General features: G+C 40.4%; 1 protein-coding gene across 1 annotated transcript in view; it reads left to right on the forward strand.

Moving 5' to 3' along the window:
- The first annotated feature begins 1,955 nt into the window (after window positions 1-1,955).
- LOC131997055 (uncharacterized) overlaps window positions 1,956-13,653 on the forward strand; it is a 52,547-nt gene continuing 40,849 nt past the window's right edge. Inside the window, exons 1-3 of the mRNA XM_059367321.1 lie at window positions 1,956-2,204; window positions 2,260-2,427; window positions 2,502-2,610. Of these exons, the coding sequence (XP_059223304.1) occupies window positions 1,956-2,204; window positions 2,260-2,427; window positions 2,502-2,610 (526 nt within the window). The remainder of the gene's footprint in view (window positions 2,205-2,259; window positions 2,428-2,501; window positions 2,611-13,653) is intronic.

Here is a 13,653-nt window from a genome sequence, read left to right on the forward strand (position 1 = left end):
ATATTCGTAATCTACTCCCGAATACCTTTGATTTGAGTCCCATATTGTCATGATCGTCAAATAAACCTATTTTAAGGGGTTTTGAGGCTGGGACGGCCCCCCAGGTACTTAGACCCGACTTTTATTGTGAAATTCATACTCTACTCTTGAATGCCTTTCATTTGAATCTCATATTGTCCCGATCGGTCCACTTTTATTTTTGGTTGGTACTTTTGGGGTAAGGGGGAGGGCCCGCCTCCAATGCGATATCAAAAAATTATATAGCCTATTGCTCGTTCCGGATTATATTCGTAATCTATACCGGAATACCTTTCATTCGAGCCCCATATTGTCATTATCGTCCAATAAACATATTTTAAGGGGTTTTGAGGCTGGGGCGGCCCCCCAGATACTTGGACCCAACTTTTATTATGAAATTCGTACTCTACTCTTGAATGTCTTTCATTTGAATCCCATATTGTCCCGATCGATCCACTTTTATTTTTGGATAGTACTTTTGAGGTAATGGGGGGAGGGTCCGCCCCCCTTTCGATATCAAAAAATTGTATAGCCTTCCAGATCAACCTACACAATCTGTGACAATTTCAAGGTGATCAGTACAGCCGTTTTTGAATTTTATATATAGCTGCCAAAAAGACTAATATTTTGTACTACAAAATTGAACAGTGACTTATAGTTATTAGACCACTCAATGTCCGTGCCGAATTTGGATGCTTAAGTTATCCAATTTTCACCGGATTGTCACGAACGGGGGTTTACATATATATCCCAGGTGGTGGGATATGGTCTAAAGACCATAAAAGGCGCATTGATTCTCTGATTTTGCTGAAACAGTTATTCGCACTAGTGTCCTCGACATCCCACCCGTATATGGTATATATCGGACCATATTTACATATAGCTGCCATATAGATCGATATGCCGATTTAGGGTCCTAAGCCTATAACAGGCGCATTTATTACCCGATTTTGCTGAAACTCAGAACGGTGAGCTTTATTAGGCCCACCGATATCCGAACCAAAAATGGTCCAGATCGGAACATATTTGGATATAGCTGCCATATAGACTGATCTGCCGTTTTTGGGTCTTAGGCCTATAAAAGGGCCATTAATTACCCGACTTCGTTGAAATTTGGAAAAGTGAGTTGTCTTTGTACTTGCTTTCCCTATGATTAATGCTCACTAAAAGTGGCATATTTCTTGGGTATTTATCCAAATGCTGGGTATTGACACTACTGCAGATTATTAAGTGAATAAACACATATTTCGCAATAACTTTCGATGTAATCCATATTCACTGTACAAGCTCCATCGATATCTCTTTCTTTCAGTTGGGGAATAGTGAGGACCGCATAATAAGTTTGAGGTCAGTGAAGCAGTAACTTGTCATCACGAGCATGCAGCTTACTTGCCGCCCCATCTAGTCAAGCAGAATGGGGCGGATGCATTAGGTCGTCTGCGCAATCTGGCTAGAAGAGTGAATGCCTGCTGACTGCAACCTATGTCAACTATGTAGCGTACACAAGTAAGAAGGGAAGGCAGTGTGTGCCAATTTCTGCGGAATAAGTCTTCTCCCCATCGCTTATAGTATACGTTTCAGCGTATCTTGTAAGCGATGAGGAATTAAAATCTAAAGTCAGCAAAAAAATGGGCTATATCAATGTGGTTTTAGACCATTGACCAGATGTTAACATTGACTGCATTGTGTTGTTCAAAGATAATCACTGTGTGTGTATATTACACAACAATATAACGATTATAGATATGTTCGGATAATCAACAACATTGGGGGTGGCTCGTCCGCACCTAAACACAGGTTGCTAAATTTTTGTATTCGTTTATTGTTGCTGATAAATCAAGCTATAGAAAGGTTTATGAAGTACCATATATAACAGCAATTTTCTGGCAACTTGAGTACACTCTGCTACTTCAGTAGAAAAAAGCAGAAGTTGCAAAATGTGGTTAGTTTATAAACCGGTAAGCGAATTGGTAAAAGTTCTTCTGCTGATCATATTAGTCGAAGGAATGCTATACGAAATAGTTTTGGAAAACGAGGAGATCTTCAGCAATTGTCCTGCATCCAATGGGATACATGACATTGTGGACACTACTGAGTTCTATTTCAAAATGGATGGTGAAGCTATCGATGTGGGTGGCAATGCAACTTGTAAAATGCAGGGTGTAAACAGTACAGATCGAATCGATGTAAGATACAAAAATTTCGAAAAAAAAATAATCGTATAATTAATTTTATATGCAGTTGGAAGTAGAAATATTTATATTTCGACGTGGAGTTTGGCAAATGACCCCATATTCAATGCGGATCAAAAACTTCTGTAGCTCCATGTTCAATCCAACGACTTTGTGGTATCAGTGGTGGTTTAAATATGTACCGGAAGATGAAAGGTTATGTTTGACTCATTATGGAGTAAGTATTGCTTCATGATACTACCGCCATAAAGTCATCGTAATTGGAAATTTCTTTGATATTTATTTGCATAGCATATTTATCACTTTACACCTTTTAGAGTGGATGCATCCATGGAATTTGCTCTAAATGTGGAGGGCCGTTATAAGGGCATTTTTCTGATGAAAACTTTTGCCAAGCATAGTATGCAGGCTCACAAAACCTTTTGTTTTGAAGTAATCGGTGATGTATATAAGAAGCCATAAAATCAATTGGCGGTAGACATGTAAGATAATCATAGCCAAAAATAAAAATAAAATAAAATTAAAAGACTATTCTTACTTGCCTTTATTTGTAGTTTGAAAATTGATTATCTTCTGTAGTGTTAGCTGAAATAGACAAAAAATCCTTGACAAAATTTGTGATAGTAGTTGTACTAAAGTTAAGTTCCCGTTGGAATGTTAAGTTCCAACAAGGTTAAAAAAATTCCAAACTAAGATTTTCTTTTACGGGTAACTTTTTTTGTTAATTAGAGCGCGCAACAAGCCGATTAACGGCTTAGGTGTATGTCTATAGTGGCATGGCAGAACAGAAAGACAGAAATATTGGGTTGCCCAAAAAGTAATTGCGGATTTTTCATATAGTCAGCGTTGACAAATTTTTTTCACAGCTTGTGACTCTGTAATTGCATTCTTTCTTCTGTCAGTTATCAGCTGTTACTTTTAGCTTGCTTTAGAAAAAAAGTGTAAAAAAAGTATATTTGATTAAAGTTCATTCCAAGCTTTATTAAAAATGCATTTACTTTCTTTTAAAAAATCCGCAATTACTTTTTGGGCAACCCAATAGTTAATTAGAGCGCACAACAAGCCGATTACTGACTTAGGTGTATGTCTATAGTGGCATGGCAGAACACAAAGACAGAAATTGTTATTTCTGACAGAAAATAGTTATTTTCAGCAGGAGATACAAGTTACCTACAGTGGCACCTGTCTCCTTGGGTGGAGAGAATATTCCATTTACATAAAGCGCAAAATACCAGAAAATTTAACTTTAAATCCAACATTTTTGAAAGGACAAGAAAGGCAACTCTTGCCCTATACACCTGTTAGATAGCGATTGGCCAGAGTTGGAGGTTTAGACCGCGCGTCATGCATTAGGTTTATACGGTAGAAGTCCGACCTATATGGTGTTGTGGTCTGGTGGACGGTACTTCAAAAGTCCACCTACTATTCAATAGGGCTGTGAGCATTCCAAAACCGCTTTGGTGTAGCTGGCTAGAACAGACATTTCAATTATTGGGTTCGACATGGCAAATCATCAGTCTGATCGCTAAATGCTGACAGACTGAAGATTGCAAGCAACAACGTTTGCAGGAGCTGTGAGGACTTCGAGGCAGAGGAGTCTATAAAACATCTGCTACGTGTGTGTCCCGCTCTGGCTGTCAGAGGGAGTTCCTGCGCCCTCTTGTCAACCTAATTTTACCTAACCAAATAAGGTTTAACAAGTAAGAGCGTGCTAAGTTCCGCGGGGCCGAATCTTATATAACCTCCACCATGGATCGCATTTAGCGAGTTCTATGCGCGGTATCTCTTTTTAGAAAAACAAAAGAATATTGAATATAAACTGTTATGCTTTTGGAGCTATATCAAGTTATCATACATGAATGCTGAACATTGTAGAAGTCATTGCGAAATATTTCAGTTCATTCGTATAAGAATTGCGCCTTGTAGGGGCTCAAGAAGCAAAATCGGAAGATAGGTTTATATGGGAGCTGTAACAAGCTATTGATCGATTCCGACCATATTACACACGTATGTTGAAGGTCATGAGAGAAGCTGTTGTACAAAATTTCAGCCAAATCGGATGAGCATTGCGCCATCTAGAGGCCCAAAAAGTCAAGATTCCAGATCGGTTTATATGACAGCTATATCAGGTTCTATACCGATTTACGACATACTTAGCACAGTTATTGGAAGTCATTACAAAATACCTCATGCAAAATTTCAGTGAAATCGGACTAGAATTGCGCTCTCTAGAGGCTCAGGAAGTCAAGACCCAAGATCGGTTTATATGGCAGCTATATCAGGTTCTATACGCATTTACGCCATACTTAACACATTTGTTGGAAGTGATACCACAACACTATATGCAAAATTTCAGTTAAATTGGACAAGAATTGCGCCCTCTAGAGGCTCAAGAAGTCAAGACCCAAGATCGGTTTATATGACAGCTGTATCAGGTTCTATACCGATTTACGTCATACTTGGCACATTTATTGGAAGTCATAACAAAATACCTCGTGCAAAATGTCAGCCAAATCGGATGAGCATTGCGACCTCTAGAGGCCCAAAAAGTCAAGATCCCAGATCGGTTTATATGACAGCTATATCAGGTTCTATACCGATTTACGACAAACTTAGCACAGTTATTGGAAGTCATAACAAAACGACTCATGCAAAATGTCAGCCAAATTGGATGAAAATTGCGCCCTCTAGAGGCTCAAGAAGTCAAGACCCAAGATCGGTTTATATGGCAGCTATTTCAGGTTTTATACCGATTTACGCCATACTTAGCATAGTTATTGGAAGTCATAACAAAATACTTCATGCAAAATTTCAGTTAAATTGGACAAGAATTGCGCCCTCTAGAGGCTCAAGAAGTCAAGACCCAAGATCGGTTTGTATGACAGCTATATCAGGTTCTATACTGATTTACGACAAACTTAGCACAGTTATTGGAAGTCATAACAAAACGACTCATGCAAAATGTCAGCCAAATTGGATGAAAATTGCGCCCTCTAGAGGCTCAAGAAGTCAAGACCCAAGATCGGTTTATATGGCAGCTATTTCAGGTTTTATACCGATTTACGCCATACTTAGCATAGTTATTGGAAGTCATAACAAAATACTTCATGCAAAATTTCAGTTAAATTGGACAAGAATTGCGCCCTCTAGAGGCTCAAGAAGTAAAGACCCAAGATCGGTTTGTATGACAGCTATACCAGATTATTAACCGATTTGAATCAAACTTACCACAGTTATTGCAAGTCATAACAAAACGACTCGTGCAAAATTGCAGCCAAATCAAATGAGAATTGCGCCCTCTAGAGGCCCAAGAAGTCAAGACCCAAGATCGGTTTATATGGCAGCTATATCAAAACATGGACCGATTTAAATCATACATAACACAGTTGTTGGAAGTGATACCAAAACACTACGTGCAAAATTTCAGTTAAATCGGATAGGAATTGCGCCCCCTAGAGGCTCAAGAAGTCAAGACCCAAGATCGGTTTATATAGCAGCTATATCAGGTTCTATACTGACTAACGCCATACTTAGCACAGTTATTGGATGTCATAACAAAACATCTCATGCAAAATTTCAGCCAAATCGGATGAGAATTGATATGGCCCATTTGAAATCCTCAACGACCTACACCTGTATTAAATAACTGTGCAAATTTTCAAGCGGCTAGCTTTACGCGTTCGATCTCTATCGTGATTTCGACAGACGGACATGGACATGGCTAGATCGATTATTATCGACAAGACGATCGGGAATATATGTATATACTTTATGGGTTCCTAGACAGATATTTCGAGGTGTTACTAACGGAATGACTAGATTAGTATACTCCCATCCTATGGTGGTGGGTATAACAAGTAAAAGTGTGCCAAGTTCGGCGGGGCCGAATCTTGGGAACCCACCACCATGGGGTTCCCATGGTGGTCATAGACCGATTTGGACCGTACTTAGTACAGTTGTTGAAAGTCACAATAGAACACTATGTGTAAAATTTCAGCCAAATCGGACAAAAATTTCGATTTCCAGGGGTTCAAGAAGTAAAATCGGGAGATCGGTTTATATGGGAGCTATATCAGGTTATAGGCCGATTTGGATCGTACTTGGCACAGTACGATGAAAATCACAACAGAATACTATGTAAAAAATTTAAGCCAAATCGATTCCAAGGGCTCTAGAAGACAAATCGAGGAGCTCAAAAAGTCAATCCCCAACGACCGATATCAGTATTAAGTATTTGTGCAAATTTTCAACCGGCTAGCTTTACGCGTTCGAACGCTATCGTGATTTTGACAAACGGGCGGACATGGATAGATCGACTCAGAATCACGAGACGATCAAGAATATATATACTTTATGGGGTCCAAGATCAATATTTCGAGGTGTTACAAACGGAATGGGAGGCCACCGTAGCGCAAAGGTTAGCATGTCCGCCTATTACGCTGAACGCCTGGGTTCGAATCCTGGCGAGACCATCAGAAAAAATGTTCAGCGGTGGTTTTCCCCTCCTAATGCTGGCAACAAAGAGTTGTCGCACTGCGGCACGCCGTTCAGACTCGGCTATAAAAAAGAGGTCCCTTATCATTGAGCTTAAAATTTGTATCGGACTGCACTTATTGATATGTGAGAAGTTTGCCCCTGTTCCTTAGTGGCAAAATTTGCATTTGCATTTTGCCCCATAGCCTGGCTCCTTGGCTTAGTGTGTTAAGACTCCCAACATTCGTCTTCCAAATTTGGTCTAGATCGGGCTATATATAGATATAGCTGCCATAGAGACCGATCTTCAGCTTAAGGGTCTAACGGCCTTAAAAGGCGCATTGATCCTCATATTGGTTGCCCAAAAAGTAATTGCGGATTTTTCATATAGTCGGCGTTGACAAATTTTTTCACAGCTTGTTACTCTGTAATTGCATTCTTTCTTCTGTCAGTTATCAGCTGTTACTTTTAGCTTGCTTTAGAAAAAAAGTGTAAAAAACGTATATTTGATTAAAGTTCATTCTAAGTTTTATAAAAAATTCATTTACTTTCTTTTAAAAAATCCGCAATTACTTTTTGGGCAAACCAATATTTTGCTTAAATTTGAAATAATGAGCACGGCCGAACTTAATGCATATTTACTTGCCAGTGTTTAGAGAGTGCATTAAGCCGATTACTGGCTTAGATGTATGTCCATATTGCCATGGGGCGGATTGATATCCCCACCCTCTTTTCAATTGAACCTAACCTTACCTTTGGACACTCTAAATGAAACTCCTTAATAGATATCTTGATGTCCCAAAAGCTTTAACCATTACACGATTTGAATTCTCCTTGGAATAGCACATACACATAAACATGGAAAACTTGTGAACATTTCAGCCTAGCCCAAAGTTCAAAATTAAATTTTCTTCATTGTTTTGTTTTTTGTTTTCGAACAAAATGCTCTTTAATCGTTTTTTCACAATCCTAAACCTGCTAATGCATTTCACTTTCAACTCTAATGTAAATATCCGTTCCATGACAAATCAAGCAAAGAAGCTAAGTGACCGACCCCATGACAATACCATTAAGGCAATAATTTAAGGTGCGGTAAAAGAAAAGAAACGAAGGAAAAAAACTTCAAAATTAGCATTTTTATGCCATACACCCAAAGTTGAGATAGCTGGAAAAAGGCGTTTAACGGCTACAAGCATTTAAGTTGATTTCCTTACACTCCTTACGCCAAGAAAGTGTGGTTTCTTGGCAAACTTCCGCTAAAACCAAAAAACTCCAGTTATGGAGTCGAATCTTCTTACTTGCTTTTCTTCTTCTTCCTCGTTTGCATAAGCACATATGTAGAAGATTTCCCCTTATACTTTTTTTGCATTATTATTGCTTGATTTTTTGTTTTCTTTACCACACGCCTTCCCACACCCATCTATCTCACCGTTTTGGCAGAGCACCAAACACCAACACCCAACAAAGGTAAGTTTCATTGAGTATTATCCTTAATGTTTGTTGTTACAACTATGAGTGCGTTTGTGTGTGGCAATGCGTTGGCACGTAGGTGTATACGGTTGAATGGGTTTTGCGCTGTTTTGCATACGCCACCACAGATGCTGCTCCTAGAACTTGGTATATTCCTGCCTTTTTTTTTACCTTCTCTGGAGTCCTGGCAATCGGAGCAATAGCAACACACATGTTAACATGGCTACATGTGTCTGCATGTTAAAGCATTATCCTTAGATGAGGTGTCTGCATTTTTGGCATTACCAATGTTTAGAGTGCTTCACCGGTTTGCCTGCTTTGTGCTTGTCTAACAACTGCTGCTGCTGTGTGTGAGTGTGTGTGTGTGTATGAGTGTCACTCATTGCTAGCATTTCCCATGAGAGCATATGAGGGCGACAGAGGCTTTAACGCCTGATTTCGCCTTTCCCATTAAAGGAAATGTCTATTTGAATGCATGTTTTGAATGTCATCTCCACAAAGTCAACGAGCCAAGTTAAATCGTGGTACACTTAGAAAAATAAGGATTTTTGGCATAAATGTAAATTATCATTAAAGCAATGGTGTACGCTCCTACAAAAGGAAGGGCGGTATACGAACTATGTTATTCATTTTGTAACATCTGTAAATCTTGAGAATACCATGGCGCAGAGGTTGGCATGTCTGCCTATGACGCTGAATGCCTGAGTTCGAATCCTAGCAAGAACAATAGAATTGGCTTGGTATTGGTGTTGGTAGGAAAAAGTAAAAGGCAATAAATTAAAACAAGTAAAAGCGTGCTAAGTTCGGCCTTGCCGAATCTTATATACCCTCCACCATGGGTCGCATTTGTCGAGTTCTTTTCCCGGCATCTCTTCTTAGGCAAAACAGGATATAAGAAAATATTTGCTCTGCTATTCGAGCGATATCAAGATATGGTCCGGTTTGGACCACAATTAAATTACATGTGGGAGACCTGTGTAAAATGGCAGCCAATTCGAATAAGAATTGCGCCCTTTGGGGGCTCAAGAAGTAAAATAGAGAGATCGATTTATATGGGAGCTGTATCGGGCTATAGACCGATTCAGATGATCATAATAAACACGTATGTTGATCATAATAAACATGAGAGGATCCGTAGTACATAATTTCAGGCAAATCGGATAATAATTGCGACCTCTAGAGGCTCAAGAAGTCAAGACCCAATATCGGTTTATATGACAGCTACATCAGGTTATGGACCGATTTGAACCATACTTGGCACAGTTGTTGGATATCATGACAAAACACGTCGTGCAAAATTTCATTCCAATCGGATAAGAATTGCGCCCTCTAGAGGCTCAAGAAGTCAAGACCCAAGATCGGTTTATATGACAGCTATATCAGGTTATAGACCGATTTGAACCATACTTGGCACAGTTGTTGGATATGATAACAAAACACGTCGTGCCAAAATTCATTCAAATCGGATAAGAATTGCGCCCTCTAGAGGCTCAAGAAGTCAAGACCCAACATCGGTTTATATGACAGCTATATCGGGTTATTGACCGATTTGAACTATACTTGCCACAGTTGTTGGATATCATAACAAAAGACGTCGTGCCAAAATTCATTCAAATCGGATAAGAATTGCGCCCTCTAGAGGCTCAAGAAGTCAAGACCCAAGATCGGTTTATATGGCAGCTATATCAGGTTATGGACCGATTTGAACCATACTTGGCACAGTTGTTGGATATCATAACAAAACACGTCGTGCAAAATTTCATTCCAATCGGATAAGAATTGCGCCCTCTAGAGGCTCAAGAAGTCAAGACCCAAGATCGGTTTATATGGCAGCTATATCAGGTTATTGACCGATTTGAACCATACTTGGCAAAGTTATAGGATATCACAACAAGACACGTCGTGCGAAATTTCATTCCAATCGGATAAGAATTGCGCCCTCTAGAGGCTCAAGAAGTCAAGACCCAAGATCGGTTGATATGGCAGCTATATTAGGTTATTGACCGATTTGAACTATACTTGCCACAGTTGTGGGATATGATAACAAAACACGTCGTGCAAAATTTCATTCCAATCGGACAAGAATTGCACACTCTAGAGGCTCAAGACCCAAGATCGGTTTATATGACAGCTATATCAAAACATGGACCAATATGGCCCATTTACAATACCAATCGACCTACACTAATAAGAAGTATTTGTGCAAAATTTCAAGCAGCTAGCTTTACTCCTTCGGAAGTTAGCGTGCTTTCGACAGACAGACGGACGGACGGACATGGCTAGATCGACATAAAATGTCACGACGATCAAAAATATATATACTTTTGGGGTCTCAGACGAATATTTCGAGTAGTTACAAACAGAATGACGAAATTAGTATACCCCCCATCTTATGGTGGAGGGTATAAAAATTAGTTTATTTTGTCTTCCTGCCACGTCTTACAAAATCTTCAGACTTTAGCTTGAAAGCCTAAATTAATGCCCTGTGATCGGTGTATATGCAGAACACTCTAACCTCCAAAAAGTATTGGAAATGCTTGAGAGCTAAATATGCTGCAAGAAGCTCTCTATCGTAGGCACTGTGCTTGGTTTAAGTAGGAATGAACTTTTTTGAATAAAACGCAGTTGACCTTCACTCATTATTTGCCAATTGTTTTAGCACTCCACCCATGCCGGTATCCGATTCATCTATCCAAAGCGAAGTTGGGGCATTATGTCTTGGATAAGGGAAAAGGGCCTAAAATGGCCAATTGCTGTTTGCGTTGTTCAATATCGTCGACTAATTCATCAGTCCAAGTGATTTTTGTATCTTTACAGTTTATGATGCCGTAGCATAGTTACGTGCAGATTAGATTTACACTGTGCTGCATTGGGCATGAACGGACGATAGAAGTTCAACATCCCTAGAAATCAACGAAAATTTTTTTCACTTTCGGGGAATTGGTGATTTTTGATAACTTCTGCTTTTGCAGGGAGAGGCTTTACACCATCGGTTGTCACCAAGTATCCCACAAATTCTATTGCAGAAACACCAAATACAGACTTGTTCTTATTAATGGTAACTACAAATTTAGAGAATCGTTGAAATAACTCTTTTAAGTGTTCATAGTGTTTCTATTTATGGTTTGAAGCGATGAGAATATCACCAATGTACGCATACGAGAAATTTAGCCCTTGGTAAAGCGCTAAAAGGATTGTGCGGCATTACATAACCCAAGGGCATCCTGGGAAACTTAAATAATCTTATTGCCCTCTTTTCAATAGCGGTTTTGTAGACAGACATCTGCTGGTAAGCCTTTACAAGGTCCACTTTGCTGAATATTTTCTTACCCCTCAACTTGTGACCAGAATCCTGAATATGAGTCACTGGGTAGTGGCGTATAATCGCCATTCTCTATTTACTTTTCTGACTAAATGCAATGGGCCGGTCCAAAGACTTTGTGAAGGGCGACAGATTCCTTTTTTCACCATCAAACCGAATTCTTGTTTCACAACTTTTAGTTTTTCAGATGGTAGTCTCCTTGCTTTCGAATACAAGGGTGGACCTGTTGTTTCGATATGATGTTTGACAGAGTGTTTGTTATTCGAAATCCTACCTTCAGCTGGCGTCAGAGGGTGCAGATATTAATCCGCCCCATGCCACTATGGACATACACCTAAGCCAGTTGTGCGCTCTAAAAACTACGAAGTAACCTTTAAAAAGAAAATTTTAAGTTAGGAATTCCGTGCTACTTACAAAATCCTTAATTGTTATCAATGCCATTCCCCTAAGTTATGCCTGATATGCCTAATATTGTGTCCCCACCTAAGTGCCGATTGGATCTGTTAAATGATCCAACGTCTCATCATCTTCCCATGCATGCCCCACACATTCTATCACTTGCCGCACCGATTTTACATAAGTGAGCTCGTAGTCCTATGTGTCCCGTTATGATACCGAGAGCTGTACTGACCTCCTTCTTGCTTCCTTTCAGTAATAGCCTCGTCTTCTCACGATCTGGATCCCCCCATAAGATTTTCGCCATCCTACCGACCCTTTCGCTGTTCCACAATGTTGAATGCGCATTCGTCGCCCACTCCCTTAACTCGCACTGCGTCGACCCGAAGGGCTTCGGGTTAACCAAGTTTATTGACGGCAGTCCTCTGGCCTTAACCGCCAAATCGTCTGCCCTTTCACTCCTCCTTAATCCGTTATGGCCTGGAACCCAAACGATGCTGATTTTGCCATCCTCAGAGAAAACGTTAATCTCCTTCTTACACTCCCAGACTGTTCGTGACTCTACCGTACTGGTTGTTATTATCCTTATGGTAATTTTACTGTCGGTAAAGACGTTCACACTCGACGTCCTTAGCCTTAGCACCACACCACTTCATGCATTCGGTGATCGCCCGAATCTCCCCCTGCAGGACCGTATTATGGCCAGGCAATCTAAAACAGATCTCAGTTCCTGGTTCTTGATGTAGACACCAGGCCCTCTGTGTGCTCTAGCTTTAATCTATGCGTGTAACATGATCTTCCAGATGGCAATACTAGGGATCCGTCAATCCAAGACTGTGCCTATGGCAGCAGTGCCTCGGACTCGACATCAAGGTTCATCTCAGGTATCCGATCGCAAACCTTTTTCCGTCCTTCCAGGTTTCTTGTCGATTATACCGCGATGGTATGAGCTGCTCCCATCCTTAATCCATTCTTCCATCGCCTTGAGTCTCATAGTCGCAGTGGCTGCCTCACACTTGATCTGTATGTCAATGGGTAGGTATCCGACCCATTGACATACAAATTAAGCTTGAGGCAGCCACTGCGGCAATGAGACCTTAGAATAGTCTCCAGTGCCCTAGTGGGCGTGGTCCTCATCGCTCCGCCTATGCTAAGACTTCCCTTTGGCCCTTCTGCATAGCTCGTTTGGATCCTTACCCCTTAGAAGTATTATAACATGGTCTGCGTAGCAAACGAGTACAAATCCCTACTCAATCAGCATCCGTAATAGGAGTGGCAATAAAATGCCCCCCCTGTGGCGTGCCTTGTGCCACCTTCTCGCTTATATTTATGCCATGGGACACACCCGTTTTATCCACCTGTATCTTAGCATATGGTTTATCCAGTCTCTAAGGACCGTTATTATTAACCTTCGATCAACGTCATTATTCCAAGATTCCGGTGTCTCCGTGAGTCCCATCGTATCGTGTTAGAAATGGGTCTCCATCAAAGGCCTAAACATGTCCTCCGTTATCTCTGCTCTCACTTTCAGTTTAAACATGAGTTTTGAGAGCAACTTTTTATACCCTCCACCATAGGATGGGGGGATACTAATTTCGACATTCTGTTTGTAACTCATCGAAATATTCGCCTAAGGCCCATAAAGTATATATATTCTTGATCGGCATGACATTTAAAGTCCAACTAGGCATGTCCGTCCGTCTGTCCATCCGTCCGTCTGTCTGACGAAAGCACGCTAACTTTCGAAGCAGTAAAGCTTGCCGCTTGAAATTTTGCACAAAT

Source organism: Stomoxys calcitrans, chromosome 4 (assembly GCF_963082655.1).
Source record: "Stomoxys calcitrans chromosome 4, idStoCalc2.1, whole genome shotgun sequence".
NCBI classification, from domain to species: Eukaryota; Metazoa; Arthropoda; class Insecta; order Diptera; family Muscidae; genus Stomoxys; species Stomoxys calcitrans.